Below are 21,630 nucleotides of genomic sequence, written 5' to 3'. Positions count from 1 at the left end.
CCGAATCGAACCAGCAAAAATAGGACCAATGACACCATTCGCAGTAAGAGAAACAAAATATAAATCTTTGAAATACTGAGTGACAGCTGAAATAACGTGCTGATTAAGGAACAAAACATTCCCAATGGTGATTGATGGGATGACATTCCTCCTATGACGATGAGAGAGAGAGAGAGGCAGGAGTGGTATCGGGAGGGAACTCCCGAAAATTCAATACGGGGAGAGTTAGGGTCCCCACCTAGGGAAGTGGGAACTCTATTCGGGGAATTCTACAGTTTTACAATTCTCTTTCTTAAAAAAGATGAGGCATCCAAACAAGCGAATCCTAAGTTTTAAGAAATGTGAATTCTCATTCACATGTATCCAAACACGCCCTAAAAGAGAAGGGAGGTTTAATTGGTTTAGTGTAATATTTAGTTCTTCAATCTTGAAAAAAAAGGCCAATAATTCACTTTGCACTCTCATTTCTCAAACAAGAGCTTCTTGTTCTGTACAACAAAAAGAAGAAAATGAAATCAACCAAATACAGTGAAGTAATATCCATTTGGCCAGCAAGTGATGGCACCTTTCACAAGTAAAACAATCCCTGTGTGGTAACAACAATCAGACTGAACCGCAATGCATCAGAAATCATAGTCTATGTCGGTTGCATTGGGTGATGCCGAGCGGCTAATCAGCTGTCCGTGTTCATCGTAGCGGTCCAGGTTCTCACATGGTTCTGGGAAAATGCTGCCATACACTCGTCCATCAACGTAGGAGCATTGGAATATGTGTTTTTTCTTGTATTGTAACCCAACAGACATATCTTGGAACACCACATTCTTCACAGGGATCTCATCGCTGCCTTGAATCCTGACGGGCACACGAACACTCCGGCCATGGATGGCTATGAAAGTTATGTCCTCCAGTGTGGGAAGCGCCTTTGGGTCGTAGTCCTCATCAGGATGCTCGTTGTAGTCAGTTTTGATGATGATCCCAACCCGAACGTCGTCGAATGTCAGATTCCGAAAAGAAATCTGCCGCACATAGCCGCCTCTCCCTGGTGCAGTCTTGATCCTGATTGCACGCTTCGAGTTCCAGACATGTACATTCTCCATGGAGACGTTAGAAACACCCCCGGACATCTCACTGCCAATGGATACACCTGCACTGCACAATGTTCATAGGATTTTTTCATTGTCATGGAAATGACACTAGTAAGAAGATGCAAGCAAATAAAACAGATGTGAGAACACATTCACACATCCATTGGAAGTTACTACTTAATGAAGATCGATAATTAATACAAAGGGTATCTGAGTGAACCTCAAAATTTACTGCAACAGTATGAAATCTAATTTTATAAATCATATCAAACTTCCAAGCAACAGCAACGGAACAGAAAACCTCAGACATGTGCACAAAAAACCTCAGACACGTGCATACTGTAAATGGTGAAATTGTTAAATTTGGGAATGATAATTTAATAGGTTTTCTCCAATATCCCAAATAAAATTATGGGACAAATGGGAAAGTTGACGTAGAAACTAACTAATAATTTAACAGGTTTTCTCATATAACCCAACTACAATTATAGGACCACTCAGGTGGTATCCCATGTGGTAAGAGGGATCCTGTGTCAAGCTGAAGGCCCAGGATCGAATCCCTCTGCCACATGGGGTGGCTGTTGTTCTGGTAGGGGTCCGCCTAACCCCAGCTTGCCTTTCAAAAAAAAAACTACAATTATAGGGAAAATAGAAATGTTGTCGTATAGAATGTTAGATTGTTGAGCTACCTGATGATGCTGAGAGAGCTTTAAGAAGCAACCATAGATCAAATGGGTTATGAATAAAACACCTTACCTTACCATTGAACGCACAACAAGATTACGGATGTGAATGTGAGTGGATGGCCGATTATAAGCAATTCCATACTGGTCCCAGCCGCTCTTTATTGCAATACCATCATCACCAACACTAATGTAACAATTCTCAATTATTACATTCTCACATGAGTCTGCATATAGCAAATACCACAGTACCAGATTTATTATGCTGATATTTCTGACAAAAGGCAGAAACAAAAGGGAAAAAGAAGTAATCCTCAGAAAAGTAACCAATCAGATGTCCCCCTCTTCAAAGCTCACAAAATGCTATAAACTTTGCCCTGGACCAGGTTTCCGGAGGTGACACCACAAGAATGACAACATAAGAAACTAGGATGGCAGCTGTCACACAGACTGTACACCGGTATCTGCACTTCTGCAGCTGTATCCATGTGACATAGGATGGCAATCTAAATGATGTAAAGGTCTTGTTTCCAGAAAACATACATAAAAATATTGTACTAGTAAACCATTTCAACAACAATGAGATGCCATTACATTTTTCTTGTGTCCATATTGAGAGACTACATGATTTATGCAGTCTCAGGAAAGAGTGGAGATAATGGCCAACAAATATGCGTCTACTAGCAAATAACACTATTCAGTTGTTGAAACCACACAAATTTATAGGGAATAAATGAGACTGGAGCCATCCTATTTCAAGATATTAAGGCAAAGAAGCATTGACTATCAAAGACAGTAATCAGAACCAGAACCAGAACCAGGGCAGATAAATTGAAGAAAATGGAGAACGTCTGCAAATTCTGAAATGTATTGAAGCATGTAATTATTTCCTATATGTAGCTGTTTCAAAACACACCATACCAACGAATTACAAGTGGCCATTTATTTTGGCAATTAGAAATTTATAAGAAACGAGAGGAAACACATGCTTACCTGGATCAATCCCATCCGTGTTTGGAGCACCATGTACAGGAGCCAAAATTGTGACCCCAGAGATGTTTACATTCTTGCAGTCGAAAGGGTGGAGAGTCCAAAAAGGAGAATTGCGCAGAGTGATGTTTGAGATCCTTATGTCAGATGACCACATAATCTGCACAAGAGGACCCCTAGTATGATTCAGAAGCTTTTGGCGGTACTTCCGCCACCATGTTTGACCCTGTCCATCTATAGTGCCATTGTGGCCTGTGATTCAAGAAAAGGGACACAAGCTATCAGGGAAACATATTTTCCACTCAAATGCTGGCAGCGCAGAAAAATGACGGACAAATTTACAAGCTCCGATTTGGCAATGACACAACCATTTCAGCCATAGAACATTAGTGATTGAAGGAACTTAAAATACATTTCATAAGCTCCTGATACTAATTACTGCTGCCTATGTTCATGTTTGGTTGGGAAATTCCTCATCAATGTTTTGCTGTCTCAATTGCTACAAGAAGGCAAATAATTGATGAAGAATCCAGTTAAACTGGAAGTGAATGGAGATCTGATCACTGCATAGGGTTGATCTAATGTTTTCCCCAAAGCTCCATTACATATTTTAAGGTTGGAAAAACTGAAATTCAGAACCAGATTTTTTACTCATTAATGAAGATATATAAATACAAATGAAACTTTTGGCAACTATTTAAGCTCCTAACTTGTTTTCACTGGTTATGGCAGAGTTCTAGACCCCTTCCCTTCTAATTTGAATAACATCATCTATTCTTTGCATTCAAACAAAATCCATCAGGCATCTAACTAAAAATGCAGTTCATGTACTTGATGAACAGCAAAGAATAATGCATAACTGCAAGTGAAATTAGAAGGAATTTGAACTGCAGCCATAATAAAGAACTGAACTACAGCTGATGGAGGTCCTTATCACATGTGAACTATCTATGAGAATATCTAACAAACCCATAGTTACTAGATTTTTCAATGTTGAACCACAACCTGCAACCTATGGACTGCCCCAAGTTGCAGGTCTAGCTCCGGTAAGATGCAACGACAAAAGAACCCCATAAACAAAATTCAACCTGTTATTTCAACATCCGTTAGGTTTTGACCATGGATCAAACTGCCATATCGAGGTCCAGGGTGCTCCCTCCCGTATCCATATGATGGCAATGGGGGCATCAATGGCCAGTACGTTTCATCCTGTCACAACAAATATCCAATTTGACACTTAATGATGAGTAAGCTGTTCCAGGTCAGCCCCAAAATTTATAAATAAGTAAAACTTGATTCTAGAAAAGGGAAATTTAAACCAACACCCACAAAATTGACCAGTATTTCTGAAAACTGTCATCTAACAATATAGCACAACAAAACAAAACCTACTTACAAGTAAACAAAGTTGGATGAAAAAAGTTCAAAGAATAAGATGCAATCTGACCAACGTAGAAAATCATTCATATTAGCCAATAGCTAATGAAGGCACGTACCACGAAAAACAAGCTAAAGGACAGTTTGGTCAGGCAGGCAACTGCCAAGTTTTGAAAGAAGAAAATTGCCCACTTCTTCATTTTCTTTTCTAATAATCACAGAATTGGTTGAGATTCAAAGAAGAAGTGATCTACAGCTCAGAGGAGTGATAATGGAAAAGCCGAAACAAAAAGAAATTTCATAAAGACAAACAAAGTAATACAAATCACAAATGCTTGGTTTGAACTTTGAAGAATAAGAAGCAAGCAGATATAGCCAGGAAACGAATCCATTTTGGGATGAATTAGGATTTCTTGGTGGAAGAAATCTACAGTCAAAACAAATGGGCAAAACCTTCATCGAGTGTCAAGATTCTGAATCATAACCAACAAAAAATCATATATATATATATATATATATTCAACCTCACTAAAGTAATCCCTTTAATGGGTCCTAGAGATTAGAGTTGACAATTATATTCTTTAGTGCTGTACCGAGATTATGTGTGTGCGAGAGAGAGAGAGAGAGAGAGAGAGAGAGAGAGAGCAATTTTAAATCCCTAACAACTTCAAAAATAAGGAGGTAGTTTCATGCACTAACAGTCATTAATATGACCGTTTTAGTAATTTTATATGCAAGAATGACATCCACTACGATGACAGATGAAGACGACGACGACGACGACGATGATAATGACGAGAAACATGATGATGCGGACAATGGAACCCATGAATCACACCACAGTAACTAAAAAGGATGATGATGATCGCATCACAATAGTAACGAACATGATAATGTACAGAATCGAACCTGAGAGTTACATAACAACTAAAATGAGGACGACGATGATAATGCTTACCTCGATCCCCAGAATCACCGCATTTTCAGCGAGGAACAACGTCATATGGCTGGTCAGATTGAAGGGCGCCGTGAGCCAGACGCCGGAGGGGACGTTTAGCTGCCCTCCGCCCCTTCTCCCGTGACTCGCGATCTCCGCCACCGCCCTCTCGAACGCCGCGGTGTTCACCGTCCGCCCGTCCCCTACAGCACCGAACTCCTGCAGATCGAACACCCAATGCCGGAGGCTCGGCGCCGCCGGGGCGGCCGGCGCGGGCGCCTGCAGGAGGATCCAGAGCCTGTCTCCGGCGCCGCGCTGCCAGAAGAAGACCGAGACGAAGCCGACGATCCAGAAGACGAGGAGGACGGAGCGGTAGCGGGAGGAAAAGAAGGAAGAGGAGGCGGCCGAGATCTGGCGCTGGAGCTCCGTCTTGCCCCGTTGGAAGCCGGAGAATCCCAGCGCGTCCGCCATTTCCGGCGGCGACGATCGGGAGGAGGCCGGATTGCCGGATCCGGAAAGAATCGGAGAGATCTCGAGGAAGAAGAGCCGGCTAGCGGATCCAGAGATCAAGGAAGCTAGAATTGGGGTTAGGGATTCCTCTTCTTCCTTCTGCTTCTTCTTCCTCTTTCTTCTATCAAAAAAAGAAGATAGTAAAAAATAATTCTTCCTCTTTCTTCTGCTTCTTCTTCTTCCATGAGGAGGAGTGTTCTCGAGGGTTTTATTGTTGAGGAGGGAAAAGGAGGAGAGAAGGAGAAAGGTTTACTGGTGAAGCGATGGAAGCGTGGGCTCGAAGGGAAAATATAACGTCGCTCTCTCTCTATCTCTCACTCGAGGAGGGTCGTTGGGAGGGGGAGAGGACGACGATTTAAAATTTTAAATTGGGTGTTTCAAAAGAAGAAGAGAACGATAATTTAAAAATATCGCCATTTTACTTCAATGTTGAGAGCGATAAATTCTGATAAGATCGTGATATTTTAAAAAAGTATCGCCGTTTTGTTTTGGTCTTACATGGTTTTTGTTTTATAATATTTTAGAAAATTTGCATCTACGATATTGATATATATAATTTAGGGAGTAATGGGTCGGTGCTAAACCCATTTGGTGCTAAATCGCATGCTAAAATGTTTTTTCGGGTTTTTTTTTCATTTTATTTTTAAATTCTGACCGTACAGATGTGATCTATGTCCTTGATTTTTATAGGGATCAGCTCTTTCAGCTTTGATTCCAACATATGAGTGGGTTTTTTATAAAGTTCAAAAATTCAACGGTCCAAAATCTTTGTAAATTTTTTAAGCTCCAAACATTATTTTTTTCATCTAAAATACATGACCCAAGTGTCGATTCTTATTAAATTGATCATGCCCAACACATTTATACAACTGAACCGCATAAAAAGCACCGGAAAAACTGAAAAACCCATTTAACACAGACCCATTGCTCATAATTTAGGTATAGTGATATTTTGAATGTTTTTCTATGGAAATGTTTACAAGTCAAGACAAGGTACAGGTAGTTTGTTTAGGTTTGAGGTCATGTCACAAACGTGGAATTTGATAATCTAAAAATATCTTCTCCCAAAAAAAAAGATAATCTAAAAATATCATGATTTTATTGATATCACAATTTTATCACGATCTCAGGTAACGTAAAAGCCCCGTTTCAAGCTTTTCTTATAAGCACGTTTGAAAGGGAAGATTCCTTTTCAACTATGCAAGTGAATCTCATAGAAAACCCATCATATTATTTAGAATCGTATGAATCATTTTTTTATGTTTGTTTTTTATTTGACGAAATAGTACATGATTTAATTCGTCATGTTTGGTTTTCTACTATGGAATATCATATTCAACTGACTTCAAACTTTACATAAACTAAATAGGTCAAAAGAGTAGGTCGAAAATATGTGCATATATATGAGAGAGAGAGAGAGAGAGAGAGTAATCAACATCATACAGGATGTATGACTTCTATTTCAAGTTCACTTTGACTGGGATCTATTTTCTATTAATGAGAGAAAATCTATGTTAGCTTCAGGTGCAGTATAAGAAAACACTCATTAAAAAAATAGCTTCTTCTCTTTTTAAAACATGGGGTAACCGAGGTGGTCAAGCTGAAGGCCCAGGATCGAATCCCTCTGCTACATGGGCGGCTGTTGTTCTGGCAGGGTTCCGCCTAACCCCAGCTTGCCTTTAAAAAAAAAGCCATGGGGGTAAGCTCACGGAGTTTTACAGTGTCAGGACAGTGACCGTAAGTATGGCAGGCAGAGCCAGCACGGCTAGGTCTCTATTCCACATGGTGGTTTCTCTGTGTAAATAAAAAATGGGTGTATTAGCATTTAAAACTTAGATACATATTCAAGTCTATTATATCGAATCTAATTTGTACTTGAACTTGAATTAAGACTTGTAACTATTCAGATTCAGATCTACCATGATTTAGTTATATCCAATAATCCAGTTGCGCACTTAGTCTTAAGATCAGTCAGAGAATCAATAAAAAAAGAGTTTCCAAAAGCAAACTACATATTTATAGGCGGCACGGCTTCTAAACCAGCTTAATAAGCTGAGCTTTAAGTGTTCAAGCAAACTATATATATATATATATATATATATGTGTGTGTGTGTGTGAGAGAGAGAGAGAGAGAGAGAGAGAGAGAGAGAGAGAGACGGTGCTCCCATAGCATATACACCCACCTAATAGAAGCTTTAAATTTTCATTTTTTTCAGTTTTTTTTTTGTTGATCAGACCCTATAGATATGATCTATAATCATTATTTAGTGAAAAACAAGATTTGGATAGTGTGATTATGGCATACATGTAAGTTTTTTTAGATCTTCAAAAATCAAAGGTTCACAATATACCAAAATTTCATGACATAAAAAACCTATTTTTATGACCAAAAAACATAATCCAAAACATGATTCCTATCAAATAAACTATGTTAGGTACATCTATAAGGTCTGATTGAGAAGATGCATCCTACAACTACAATTTCTAGTAGGTGCTCCTGGAGCATCATAGCATTACTCTCTCTCTCTCTCATATATATATATATATATATATATATATATATATATATATATATATATATATATATATATATATATATATATATATATATATATATATCTGTGTGTGTGTGTGTGAAAGCAAGTTGAAGAATAACGCCAATGATATTTGAACCTGCGACCCCTAAGTTATGATAGTATGACTTAACCATCAACCTATCTCATTCGGCCTGCCTACATGATTATAATGTATAAAAAAAGGAGAAAATCTGATATCCTTTCCAGTTTGGGGTAATTACTACTTTTGCATTTTGATTAGGTAAAGGTAGTAGGGCTGGAGGAAGTTGCATAGAAGACCATCATTTATGTGAGCAGTTGGGAGTGTTGTATTGACTTGGAGTCAGTTTCATGGTTAAATATATTCTCAAATATGTTCTTTTCTTCATATGTATTAGTTTAGGTAGTGTTATTTTGACTTAAATCAATTTTACATTGAATGCATACTCAGGTTTTTCTTACTCCATTCATGTGTGTGCAGTTGGGGAGTGTAATATTGTCTTTCCATAGGTTGCTATATCTATCTACCCTAGCTAGTCAAAATTATTCACACGAAAATTTATATATATATATATATATATATATATATATATATATATATATATATATATATATATATATATATATATATATATATATATATAGAGAGAGAGAGAGAGAGAGAGAGAGAGAGAGAGAGAGAGAGCTGGCAACTAATGGTCATTTAAAAGTAAGGAAAAATTTTCAACGGGGGGCTCCAGTTGTTTGGTACGAGCTGTTAGTGCATGTCACCTTGTGTTGGGCGTTTCAAGCTCAAAACCCAATGGTACCTTGTGTAACCGGCGGGGGCTGGTCTAACCCCAGCTTGCTTATAAAAAAAAAAAAAAGGGAAAATTCCAGTTAAGGCTAATCTTTTAGCCCTAATAAAAAAAATGGCATCACGTTTCTGAATTTTATAATATGGGCCTCTGTTTCTCTGAAATATGTCAAATAGAGACCTACTCTTATCATTGGACATTAACTCAAGTTAAATCTTTGTTAAATTAACGTAAAATGATAATATCCAAAAAAATGACTAAAATACTTACCTTTCTCTTTTCTAGGATGACAAACAAGTACTTTCAAATCCAAAGAGATATAGAAAACTCAAAACGATCAGGTTTTCAGAGATGATGGAGGTTAATCTGCTATGTTTAAGGCTATGGTACTTGGACACACCATTTTGCTCTCAATACCTGTGTCGATGCACGTCAACATCGGGACATGTCATTTCACCCTTTGTACATGCAAGTTGTATTCAATTTATAATTTATAATTATATTTTCAGTTTATAATATATATTTTAGTTATAACATTTATATATTTATTTAAATTATATTAAGTTTATTTTCAATTTATTTTGTATTTATATAATACATATATATATATAGTCGTGTCCCCGTACTCATATTTTTCTTGCAATTACCGTGTCGTACCCTTCCAGCTCACACCCACGCCCACACCCACACCTAGGTGACAGGTTTAAGGAGATTTCAGAAAAAACAGAGGCCCATCTCAAGAAATTCAGCAGCATGATGCCCTTTTATGGGATTAGGGGTAGCAGGTTGGCCCCAAATGGAATTTTCCATAAAAATAAAATGGTGAACGCAGCCTCTCTTCAGCTAATAACTCGTTCTTTTTTTTCTTTTGAAGTTATTATCATTTTCAACCAAAAATTTTTTGTCGTCATATATAGATAGGGATGGCAGTGGACCGGGGGAAAGCGGGCCCCCGCCCCGTCGCACCCCGTTTGGACCGGGGATGAAGGGTACAAGAAAAATGATTATTAACGACGAAAGTTTGCGATGAATTTTTTCTGTCACAAATTTGTGACGGATTAACGAGAGAAACAAATCCGTCGCTAAAATTCATAAAATTTACGAAAATAGCGACAAAAAAACTTTCGTTGCCAAATCTGTCGCTAATTAACGACGACTTAGTGACATCAAGTTTTTGTTGCAATACCCACAATATTTAGCGACGAATTTGGTGATGGAGATTTTTCCGTCGCTACGTAGCGACGGAAATATTTCATCGCTAACTGAATTTGTGACAGAGTTGCGACGGAAGTAGGCCGTCGCCAAATTCGTCGCTAAGTTTCCCGTAAATCCCTAATCAAAACCCTTCTTTCTCTTTCCTGTTTCATCTCTTCAGCCCGACACACTCCCCCGACCGCCGCCCTCTCCTGCCCGAAGCACTTCCGGGCCCGCCGTCCGCCGCCTATCGCTCCCCGGTCTGCCGCCCGTCCCTCCCCCAACCCATCGCCTCTTGTTTCGCCGCCCGACGTCTCCCAGATAAGTGGGTCATTTTTTTTTCCGGCAGGGGAGGCGTCTGCCTCATTTTTTTTTCGATAGGGCGTTGCCTCCCTGCCTCGTTTTTTATTTTCGACAGGGAGGTCGCCCCCTGCCTCTTTTTTTTTCCGGCAGGGGGGGTGACCCCCTGCCTCATTTTTTTTTTCGGCAGGGAGTCGCCCCCTGCCTTTTTTTTTATTTGAGCAGTGGGTCACCCCCCTGCCTCTTTTTTTTTTCCGGTAGGGGGGGCGACCCCTGCCTCATTTTTTTTTTCGGAAGGGGGTCGCCCCCCTGCCTCATTTTTTATTCGGGCAGGGGGTCGCCCCCGCCCCCCTGCCTCATTTTTTTTTCAGCAAGGGGGGGTGGGGGCGACCCCCTGCCTCATTTTTTTTCCGACAGGGGGTCGCCCCTCCTGCCTCATTTTTTTATTCGGGCAGGGGGTCGCCCCCCTGCCTTTTTTTTTCGACAGGGGACCTCATTTTTTTTTTCGGCAGGGGACCTCATTTTTTTTTCAGCAGGGGGTTGCCCCCCTTGCATCATTTTTTTATTCAGGCAGGGGGTCGCCCCTCCTGCCTCGTTTTTTTTTTCCGGCAAGGGGGGCGCCCGACGATCACCGGGTTCCTGAACCACGACATCACCCCGTGCCTGCCGCTCCGGGGGACGATCACTGCCTCCGGAGACCTCATGCCGCTGTCGTATATCGCTCGCCTACTGACTGGCCGGCCGAACTCGAAAACCTGTTGGGCCAAACAGAGAGGTGGTCAACGCTTGGGCGACGTTCTGCCTCACCGAAATCCCGTCTGACTTCGATATTTATACTAATTTTTTTCCTTTCGACAGAAAGTGACTTCATTTTAATATAGTGTCTCTTGCAAATTTCTCAACGGATCCCGCTTGTGCCCCACCACCCGTGGTAAGTAAGTGACAAAAACAATGCAAATCGGGTAAATACCCATGGTGAGTAAGTGATGCAAGCACATCACATGTTATTTAATTTATTGGATGCAACACTTTACTGTTCACACACTCACTTAGTTGTTGATATCTAGGACTGCTTTGTTGGAGTTTGGAGATCATGTTAAGCATGATTTTAATGTAAGAGAATAGAAGTGTTCTTATTTTTGGAGTACGAATTTCATGCTAGGCATGGTAGTAGTTAGCGGGATATTGGAGTGTGTTTGCTGCAGGTACATGCTTGACATTTTTTTTATATGAATGTTTTCGATGTATTGCAATGTTTGATGTGATTGTATCCATGCTTGCATATAGTTACTTTCAATTTGATTATGACTTACATGTGAAATTGTATAATAAAAGCATGCTTCAAATGAATGTATCGTGTTATGAATAGTTTGCACATGGAAATATTAAGTTATCAATGCATGCATCATAATTCTTGTGATTGTATGCCATCATATATTGCATGATAAATTTGATATTTTCTTCATCATAACATTCTGATGATTCTCTTTTAACTGGTTAAGATACTATTCGTAACATTATACGACATAATGACTGTAAACCGTGAATGGATATATCGTAGGATAGTTGACAATGAGTTATCGCATGAATGTATGGATGGTGTTGAAAGTTTTATTGAATTTGCAACGACAAGTGTCAGTACAGTGGATCCCACAGGTCGGATTAGGCGTCCCTGCAAGATTTGTAAGAACAATCAATTTGTAGAACCTCATGGTGTTAGACATCACCTATACACGAAGGGTTTTGTGAGTGATTATTAGAATTAGACGTTTCATGATGAAGAAATTAGAAACAATTTTGATGCACGGGTGAATATAGTGCACGATAATCCATATATGGATTTGATATTTGATGGCACATAAACAGATTTGGGTTCCGTTATGGGTCCTAGTGATGTAACAACTGCAGTAGATGAAGAATCACCAAACGATGCATGACATTTTTTATTTGATATTTGATAAAGAATCACCAAATTGATTTGAAACAATTTGAATGTATTGCATGACATTTTTTATTTGTTAGAATATGGTTCGTGGAGCTTACAGTGGTTGTTCATCCAATAGTAGTCAGTCTCAACTTTTATCTACATGGGCTCCTTTGATAGGTATATCATTTAACTAATTGGATGCTTGATTAGTTGAAATGCGCATTATGAGAATTTCTAATATATTTTTTTACAGATGATGTTTCGCCTGTACAAAACCCACCTGCACCAGTTGATTATACAAGTCAGGAGCCAACACAGGATGCAGGGTCTTCTCAGTCTGGCACAAGAAGACTCATTCGAATAATGTATATCGATAATCGACCGTAAGTATTTTATTTTTACTTATTGTATATCTTATAAATATTGTATATTGATATTTTCTGCGTACCAATTCATGTGCAGCACAAGGTTCGAGCCATAGGAAGTAGTACGCGATATTAGGAATTCACTACTTCAACATCTACTAGGACTGATCGTTCAATGGAAAGAGTATCCAAAAGAGGTGATAGACAGATTGTGGTCATCATTTACGGTATACAGTTGTTTGTCATAGTTAATGTGTTTCATATTTAATTATTTGTTATAGTTATGTCTACTAACTTTCTGAAATATTTGTAGGCTTCGAATCGCTTCGCGACTACGATGGATGAACATAATGCAAGGAAGGTGTGGCAGAAGGTAGCTACCAATCGATTTGCAGACATGCTGCATAATATGGTGGGATAGATGATCCACTGCAGTGGAAGGGTCATGGACCTCCTACTATCAAGTCAGATGTTTGAGATGCAATGTGTGACAAGTGGGCTGAGGATGCATTTCGAAACCGTTCAGCGAAGGCTGCACAAAATCGAGCGAAAATGCTCGAAGCCCATCTACACACAGGTGAATTTAGGACTTTTGTGAGCCACCTGAAGAAAATGGTAACTCATCAATAAATAAACAAATCAATTTTATAAGTATTGTTACAAACCTGTTAACTAAATATTTTATCATTTCACTTCGCAGGAAGCAGAAAAAGGAAGCATTGTACCATACAAGGATATGTTTGTTCAAACACATAAACATAAGACCATGAGAGAGTTTGTATCGGAAAAGGCGAGAACGACAACGGTATGTATTTATTGTATTAATAATCATTGTAATATATAAGTTATCATAAACATTGTAATTCTTAATTATTAATTCATACTGTAAACATTATTTTGTAGGAGTCATATGAGCAACAGATGATAGAGCGATATAGCGATGACTCTACTCAGAATCCATCATTTGATCCTGCAGCATGGGTGACTGTAGCAGGTGAACCAAAAAAGGGTCATGTGTTCGGGTTTGAGAGTAATATGAACACTTCACTAATCGTTGTTTCTTCCAGTCACAACTCAGAGACTTCTCCCATCAACATCAGCTCCAAGCATCTGATTGATTCTTGGGATGATGTACGCCAGATCGTTAAGGACATAATGTGTGACTACTTCCATGAAACAATTGCTGACGTTCTCCGGGATGAGTTCAACAATTTTTTGCAGAATAGGGGGGCTTCGTTTGCAGGTGCCTCTCAGGTATGAAAGTTTCATGTGATGTATTGCATGTCATTAGATTTCATATAACTTTGATTGTCTTAACTTATATGCATTGCATATAATTTATTTCAGTATATTTTGTTTATCAATGCTGACCTTTTATATAATATTTCAGTATAATATTTTTACTGGCTTAGAACACATATGAGCATGATAGAATCACATATACAGTTTTTTTACTGCCTTTGAACACATATGAGCACGATAGAATCACATATACAATTTTTTTACTGCCTTAGAACACATATGAGCATGGTAGAATCACATATACAGTTTTTGACTGCCTTAGAGCACATATGAGCATGGTAGAATCACATATACAATTTTTTTGACTGCCTTAGAGCACATATGAGCATGATATAATCACATATACAGTTTTTTGCCTGTCTTAGAACACATATGAGCATGATAGAATCACATATACAGTTTTTTGACTGCCTTAAAACACATATGAACATGATAGAATCACATATACAGTTTTTGACTGCCTTAGAGCACATATGAACATGATAGAATCACATATAAAGTTTTTTTGACTGCCTTAGAACACATATGAGCATGATATAATCACATATACAGTTTTTTGCTTGCCTTAGAACACATATGAGCATGATAGAATCACATATAAAGTTTTTTGACTGCTTTAGAGCACATATGAGCAAGATAGAATCACATATAAAGTTTTTTTGACTACTTTAGAACACATATGAGCATGATAGAATCACATATACAGTTTTTTGACTGCCTTAGAACACATATGAGCATGGTAGAATCACATATACAATTTTTTTGACTGCCTTAGAACACATATGAGCATGATATAATTACATATACAGTTTTTTGCCTACCTTAGAACACATATGAGCATGATAGAATCACATATAAAGTTTTTTGACTGCCTTAGAGCATATATGAGCATGATAGAATCACATATACAGTTTTTTTGACTGCGTTAGAGCACATATGAGCATGATATAATCACATATACAGTTTTTTGGCCGCCTTAGAACACATATGAGCATGGTAGAATCACATATACAGTTTTTTTACTGCCTTAGAACACATATGAGCATGGTAGAATCACATATACAGTTTTTTTACTGCCTTAGAGCACATATGAACGTGGTAGAATCACATATAAAGTTTTTTTACTGCCTTTAGAACACATATGAGCATGATTGAATCACATATAAAGTTTTTTAACTGCCTTAGAATACATATGATCATGATATAATCACATATAAAGTTTTTTGCCTGCCTTAGAACACATATGAGCATGATAGAATCACATATACAGTTTTTTACTGCCTTAGAGCACATATATATGAGTATGATAGAATCATAAAAACAATTTTTTTATTGTCTTTAAAACACATATGTGCATGATTGAATCACATATAAAGTTTTTTTACTGCCTTAGAACACATATGAGCATGATAGAATCACATATACATTTTTTTGACTGCCTTAGAGCACATATGAGCATGATTGAATCACATATAAGTTTTTTTTACTGTCTTAAGAACACATATAAGCATGATAGAATCACATATATAATTTTTTTACTGCCTTAGAACACATATGAGCATGATAGAATCACATGTACAGTTTTTTTACTGCTTTAGAACACATATGAGCATGATAGAATCACATATAGAGTATAATTTATTTCAGTATATTTTGTTTATCAATACTCACCTTTCATTTCTCATGTAGGTTGCTGGCGATAATCAACGTAGTGGAGCTGAAGGGACAGATCAAGACAATGAACAAGAGGATGCACAAAATCTTGGCGATGATTAGATTTATGTGTTGAATTTGTTCTACCTTCTTTTTGTTTCAAAAATGTAAATGTTGAATTGTAAATAATTAGAACTTGCGAATTTTACAGTGGATCGATTAATTGTTTTAGTTTCCTTTTATGTGTATTTTGATGTGTACTTTGTTTTTTATTCACAGGAAATATAAATTGTATCACGAGAAATTTTTTCTCGATATTTAATTTTCATTTTTTTTTAAATTTTTGTTGTTGTTTGCGACGGATATATCCATCGCTAATTACTATTAGTGTTGAATATAGCGATGGATTAGCGACGACTATAAATCCATCACGACACCAAAATCACCGTATAGTAACGACGACCTTGCGATGGATGTTGGCATTCGTTATTCTGTTTCAACTTAGCGACGGAACTGGCGACAGATACATTCCGTCGCTACTTAGCGACGGAATGGGCGACAGATATATTCTGTTGCTAATTAGCGTCGAAAAATTCGTGATGGAAGCTATACGTCTATAATCCAACGCTAATCCATCGCTAACCTGTTTAGCGACGACTTAGTGTCGGATTAGTGACGAATTTAGGTCATCGCTAATCCACAAGTTTCTTGTAGTGGTATGAAACGAGGATGGAGGCAGGGACGAAGGTTAAAATCCATCCCCGTTCTGGGATAGAGGCAGGGATGGACATACCCTTTTCCCCACCCCGCCCTGCCTCATCCCCGTTTGTACCGGGGAAGGAGGACATGAAACGGGGATGAAGGTGGGGGTGGAGGTTAAAATCCATCTCCGCCGGGGGTGGAGGTGGGGATGGAGGTTCTAATCTTGAGGCGGGGTGGGGGTGGAGACCTTGTCCTCTGCCCCGCCCTGCACCACTGTCATCCCTATATATGGAAGTAAGAAGTAAGAACTAAGCAAAATAACAAAACTCCACCTCCTCAATACGAACTTATCCTTAAGGGGAGAAGATTTTTAGGGTTGGTTGTCGTTTGATGTCAACCCTCCTCCTCTATTGACACTAGCATAATAAGAAGCCCTACCAGATTGGAAGGCTAATCAAGCTTAATCTCCAGGCTCTAGTCTATAATAATATTGCAGCAGGTCTTTGAAATACTGAACATCTCTCTCTCTCTCTCTCATATATTAGTTCTCTTCTCCACTGAAAATTTTCATCATAGAGCTAATGCCATCAAAGACTTGATGACTCACACAAATGTATGTTGGTCTGGCATTAAATGGAACTACTTGATAAACCACAACAATCTAATAAGAAACATATGGTATTCTAGTGATAGCTGGCCTAGCTCTTATATGTATTCTCAAAAAAAGTTTGATCCTAGTGATAGCCTAGCCTTGGTACATTCTCAAAGAAGTTTTATCGCAACTCTTTGATCAAGTGTCTTCTTTCATTTGGTAGAGCTCGTAGATCCTAGGTGGATGCTGAAGTTTTTTTTTTATAGGCAAGCTGGGGTTAGGCATACCCCCTACCAGTTATACAACTATACCATTGGGTTTTGAACCTGCAACATCCCAACACAAGGTGACAAGCACTAGCTCCTATCAGACAAGTGGAGCCCCCCGTTGGTGGATGCTTAAGTTTTTTATGATGAGGAACCCTAATCAGAACTGTGTCACTTAATAGGCCTGCCACCTGCAAGGTAAACCTCGGGGTGAGGGCCATTGACACCCAAGCCCTTACGGAGGCCACCAGTTAAAGGTATCTACATAGTTGATTGGAGTCGAACTTGGGATGAAGATGTCATCACCTTCTCCCTAGGGCCGCTGCCACTTGGGCAATCCGGGCTGGTAAGCTGAAGTTGTGGACACCACCTTGCAACTTGATAGACTGATGTGTTTTTGGATCCCGAAAGAATGTAATGATACGAAAAATAACCGTACTGTGTGGCTAATTTGACCTGATTCCTTAAAAAACTTACAAATTTTTATATTCTCTCGATATTCAAAATCATAAATATCTGATATCATTAAAGCACTTTTACCTTTAACAACTAGGAATTTAGGCATTTTTGCAATAAAATTATACTGCCCGTCGAATATGTGTAACACCACTTAAATCTAGAATCACAATTTTTTTTATGCAAATTTTGACCTCATGAGCTCGCATAAATTTATTTGTGAAATCTCAGTTAAACAGCAACTACTAAAATCACAAATATAATATTTTTTCATATATAAGTTAATATTGCACAAAAATATATTTATGAAACACTTACCACTAATTTTGCAAATATCTTACTTTTCACATATATTGAACGTTTTCGCATGAAATTATTTGCAAATCTCTAGATATCACAAATATTGTACTTAAATAGTTATAAAATTATGACAAATATGCAAAATTTTTTATTTTTTATGAATTTCACAAATAATGTATAAATCTGTTATGGATTTTTGCATATAACAACCTAAATAACAGTGAATGTAAGCAAATAGACATTCAAATCGTTTAAACATTCAAATGATTTGAAAACATATAAGCAATGACATTATATACAAATCATTCAACAATGCTTTCAATTTAAACATTAAATCATTTAAAGTGCAAGAGCAATGGTTTCAGTTTAAACATTTAACAATGGTTTCAATTTTACATTCAAATCATTTAAACATTCAATTAATGCCATTATATACAAGTAAATGACAAACAAACGACTCTATATAAAAATTCATTCTTAAAAATATTCAAATCACATTATATACAAATCAATGAGTAAGTCAATGAGTTACAATATTGATCTTCAAATATATACAAAAAAATAAAAGCAATCAAATGAATTTCTACAGTTGAGGATGTTGTGATTGCCGCGATCGTAGCTCATCGATGACCTTATTTGCATTATCTATAAGGCCAGCTTGAGTACATATCATATTCTTTCTTCAAGTGCAAGAGTCAAGTCTGCCTACGATCTACTTACGCTCTTTTTGTGCTTCTCTCCAACTTTCTTCTCTTCCTGAAAGACCCTCTTTGTCATTGAAGAACATGCAACCTGCTAGGCGGCTATAAAATCATCATTGGTGACACGTTCCATGAACAACAAGCCGATGTCTTCTCCACTCTCGTGCCAGTCTTGAGATTCAGAAAAGAAAACCATGGGGTAATCCTTTGTGGCATGCGATAAAAATTTGCTAATTGTGCGAGGATGACTAATTAGTTGCTGAACAAACCCAATCTGTTGAATGACTCGGTTGAGCATTTGGCGCTCAACTCCATTTATATTGTACATCCAAATGTCCTTCCTAGCGATGACCTTCATCCACACAACCACATCGACATTCTCCTCCTACTCCAACATGCCTTCATAGGGGCACTAGTTTACTTACATTTTCTTTATGGTTAAGCTTATATACATGCATTTATTAAAAACACATACAAACTATCAACAACAATACTTATGTTTGCCCTAGTCAGCCTGTGAAGCGATGCAGTGCAGTTGACACATGACATACGAGAACCCACCAATCTTTGATCACGACCTTCTTTGTTGCATGACTGGCTTCACATTATGGCCCTCTTCATTGCATGACTGACTCTACATTGTGGCATATGAAAATTTATCGGCAACGTCTGGGGTCTTTCAATGCATATGTGCTCTCATATCCAAATCTTCATAACAATGATTAACAAAGATTAATACATAGTATGTATCAAAATATATTATGTAAGTATAAAAATAACTATAAAAAAAGGTACAATGAAAGAATAAATACCCTCAAAAACACCAATATCCTGACAATTTTTTTCTTTCGCTCCTCGTGCTATTCAAACTTGCATACATGTGCGCAAGTGCGACTACTCTCCATACATATTAATTGACGTGATCCAGGTCTTCCAACAATTCGATGTAAAATACATGGACTGCCTTTTCACTAATGTCGATGAATAAGCATGAGCCAAAGAAGTATAGAAAGAATGCTCTCACCGTCTTGTCCACCCTACTATCACCATTTCCTCCAACACATGGTAGGTTTGCCTTCATCTTCCTTGCCTTACTGGGGTCATAATTATTCCTAAGCCATAAAAATTTGATCGTATCGACTTCAAATGCGTCATCATCTACTTGTAAATAATATCACACAACTGCTTGAAAAATTTTCACTGTTGTCCACTAATTGGCTCCCATGGTACTTCAGTCTGATTATTCGTGCCATGTCCTCCAACATGATGGTCATCTAAAAATCTTTGAACTAGAATGCGTTAGTTGTTGGATTCCAAAACTGAGATGGCTGATATTTCAAGGGGTGATTTCCAAGAATTTGCAAAAATGCATTCGATCCAACAATTCCTTCGCTTCCTCCGTTAGTGTTAAAAACCATTAGTATGCTTGGTTCTAGTAAAACTGATGTATGCAAGATGCTGATTTTTCTGAATCAATTGGCTGAGAATCCTGCAATCCAAATTAATTTTACTCAAATCAGTTAATTTCAATGAATTCATATATATATATATATTTAATCAATGAAATCGGTTATTTATAATGAATTTTTATATTTTGCACACATACATGACAAACTAATCAATTGCATTCATATATAATAGTAATATATATATATATATCAATTTAATTAATAAAATAAGTCAATTGCAATAAATTTTTATATTTTGCACACGTATATAATAAACTAATTAATTGCATTCATGTATAGTAATAATATATATATATATCAATTTAATTAATAAAATAATTTAATTAAAATGAATTATTACATTTTGCACACATACATGACAAACTAATCAATTGCATTCATGTATAGTAGTAATAGCAATATACATATATCTCAATTAATTAATGAAATCAGCCAATTACAATGAATTTTTACTTGTCTATAAACATCGAACCTTCTTCTCCGTTGTGACCTCTTCGTTGAAGCACGCACTGTCGCCTGCGCATGAAGAGTAGCCGCCTGCGCATGAAGAGTAGCATCAAACTTCTGAGGAGTGTTTGCATCCGATTCAGGCACATGACCCTCACTTATATCTACTTCCTGAAGAAGTTCCATATTAACCTTAGCCCTTTGGTCAGGTACTTTCTCTACCCTCTCATCACTACCACTACAAGTAACCGTATCTTTAATTTTATTTATCCAAGCATTGAGGTTAACAACAACCACATAGCTAGCCAATGGGTCACCCTCCTCCTTCTTAGATGTTTTCAGGATGTGAGACAAGATTGTGCCTACAAACTGCTTAACTTTTTCTACATATTCTGCCTTAAATACAAGTCACTTTGGAATATATAGCTTACTTCTTAAACACAATTGTATGTAATTATCGATGATGCATTTTTTGTGGAAAATGTTGGACACCTACATTTTGGCAATGGATATGGCTCCCTTTCTACCCACTTATGTACACTAAGTCGTGCTTTCAAATTACCAGAATGACCCAATTCATACTTCTTCGTTGGCCTTTGTTGTTGTTCTTAACAAATTTTAAATAATGTGGGTGTGGTCCTTTTCGACATAGTCTTTTTCTTATTGGCAATATTGTATTAATAAACATATTCAATTTTTATCAACAAGCATTGTAAAAAATACACATATTTGTGTTTCAAAAAACATAAAAGTAAACAATGTTTTATTTATTCAATTATTAAATAAAATGGAACAATGTTTGAATCAGCTGTTAAACAAAATGAAAACAGTGTTTGATTCAACTGTTAAACAAAATGAAACAGTGTTTGATTCAACCGTTAAACAAAAAGGGCATATTGTGTTTACCAGAAAATACGTCATCGATGGTTCAACAATGATGAAATGCCTCCAATGAATAGTTGCCAAAAATAGTTGCTGGAAGGGAAGCAAGTTGAAGACCACTGGTTGGGAACAAAAGACAA

General features: G+C 37.5%; 1 protein-coding gene across 1 annotated transcript; it reads right to left on the bottom strand.

Annotated features, from left to right (window-relative positions):
• Positions 1 to 442: 442 nt before the first annotated feature.
• LOC149834252 (putative polygalacturonase) lies at positions 443 to 5,685 on the bottom strand. The gene is made up of 5 exons (XM_090010038.1): positions 5,094 to 5,685; positions 3,847 to 3,967; positions 2,762 to 3,010; positions 1,842 to 1,995; positions 443 to 1,149 (listed from the first exon to the last, which is right to left on the bottom strand). Exons 1-5 carry the CDS (start codon positions 5,541 to 5,543, stop codon positions 624 to 626), a joined length of 1,500 nt encoding a protein of 499 aa, XP_089866164.1. The 5' UTR covers positions 5,544 to 5,685; the 3' UTR covers positions 443 to 623.
• Positions 5,686 to 21,630: the final 15,945 nt, after the last annotated feature.

Source organism: Nuphar pumila, chromosome 6 (genome assembly GCF_984573655.1).
Source record: "Nuphar pumila chromosome 6, dmNupPumi1.hap1.1, whole genome shotgun sequence".
Classification (NCBI taxonomy): domain Eukaryota; kingdom Viridiplantae; phylum Streptophyta; class Magnoliopsida; order Nymphaeales; family Nymphaeaceae; genus Nuphar; species Nuphar pumila.
The sequence above is the reverse complement of the archived record's forward strand: the minus strand, read 5'-3'. Positions and strand labels throughout refer to the sequence as shown.

Excerpts from the sequence above, each read along its gene's own strand:
- LOC149834252 (XM_090010038.1), bottom strand. The coding sequence starts at position 5,543 with ATGGCGGACGCGCTGGGATTCTCCGGCTTCCAACGGGGCAAGACGGAG. Across the intron at positions 1,996-2,761 it reads CACGGATGGGATTGATCCAG|ACTCATGTGAGAATGTAATA; the intron begins GTAAGCATGTGT and ends TGCTATATGCAG. Across the intron at positions 1,150-1,841 it reads GTTGTGCGTTCAATGGTAAG|TGCAGGTGTATCCATTGGCA; the intron begins GTAAGGTGTTTT and ends AACATTGTGCAG.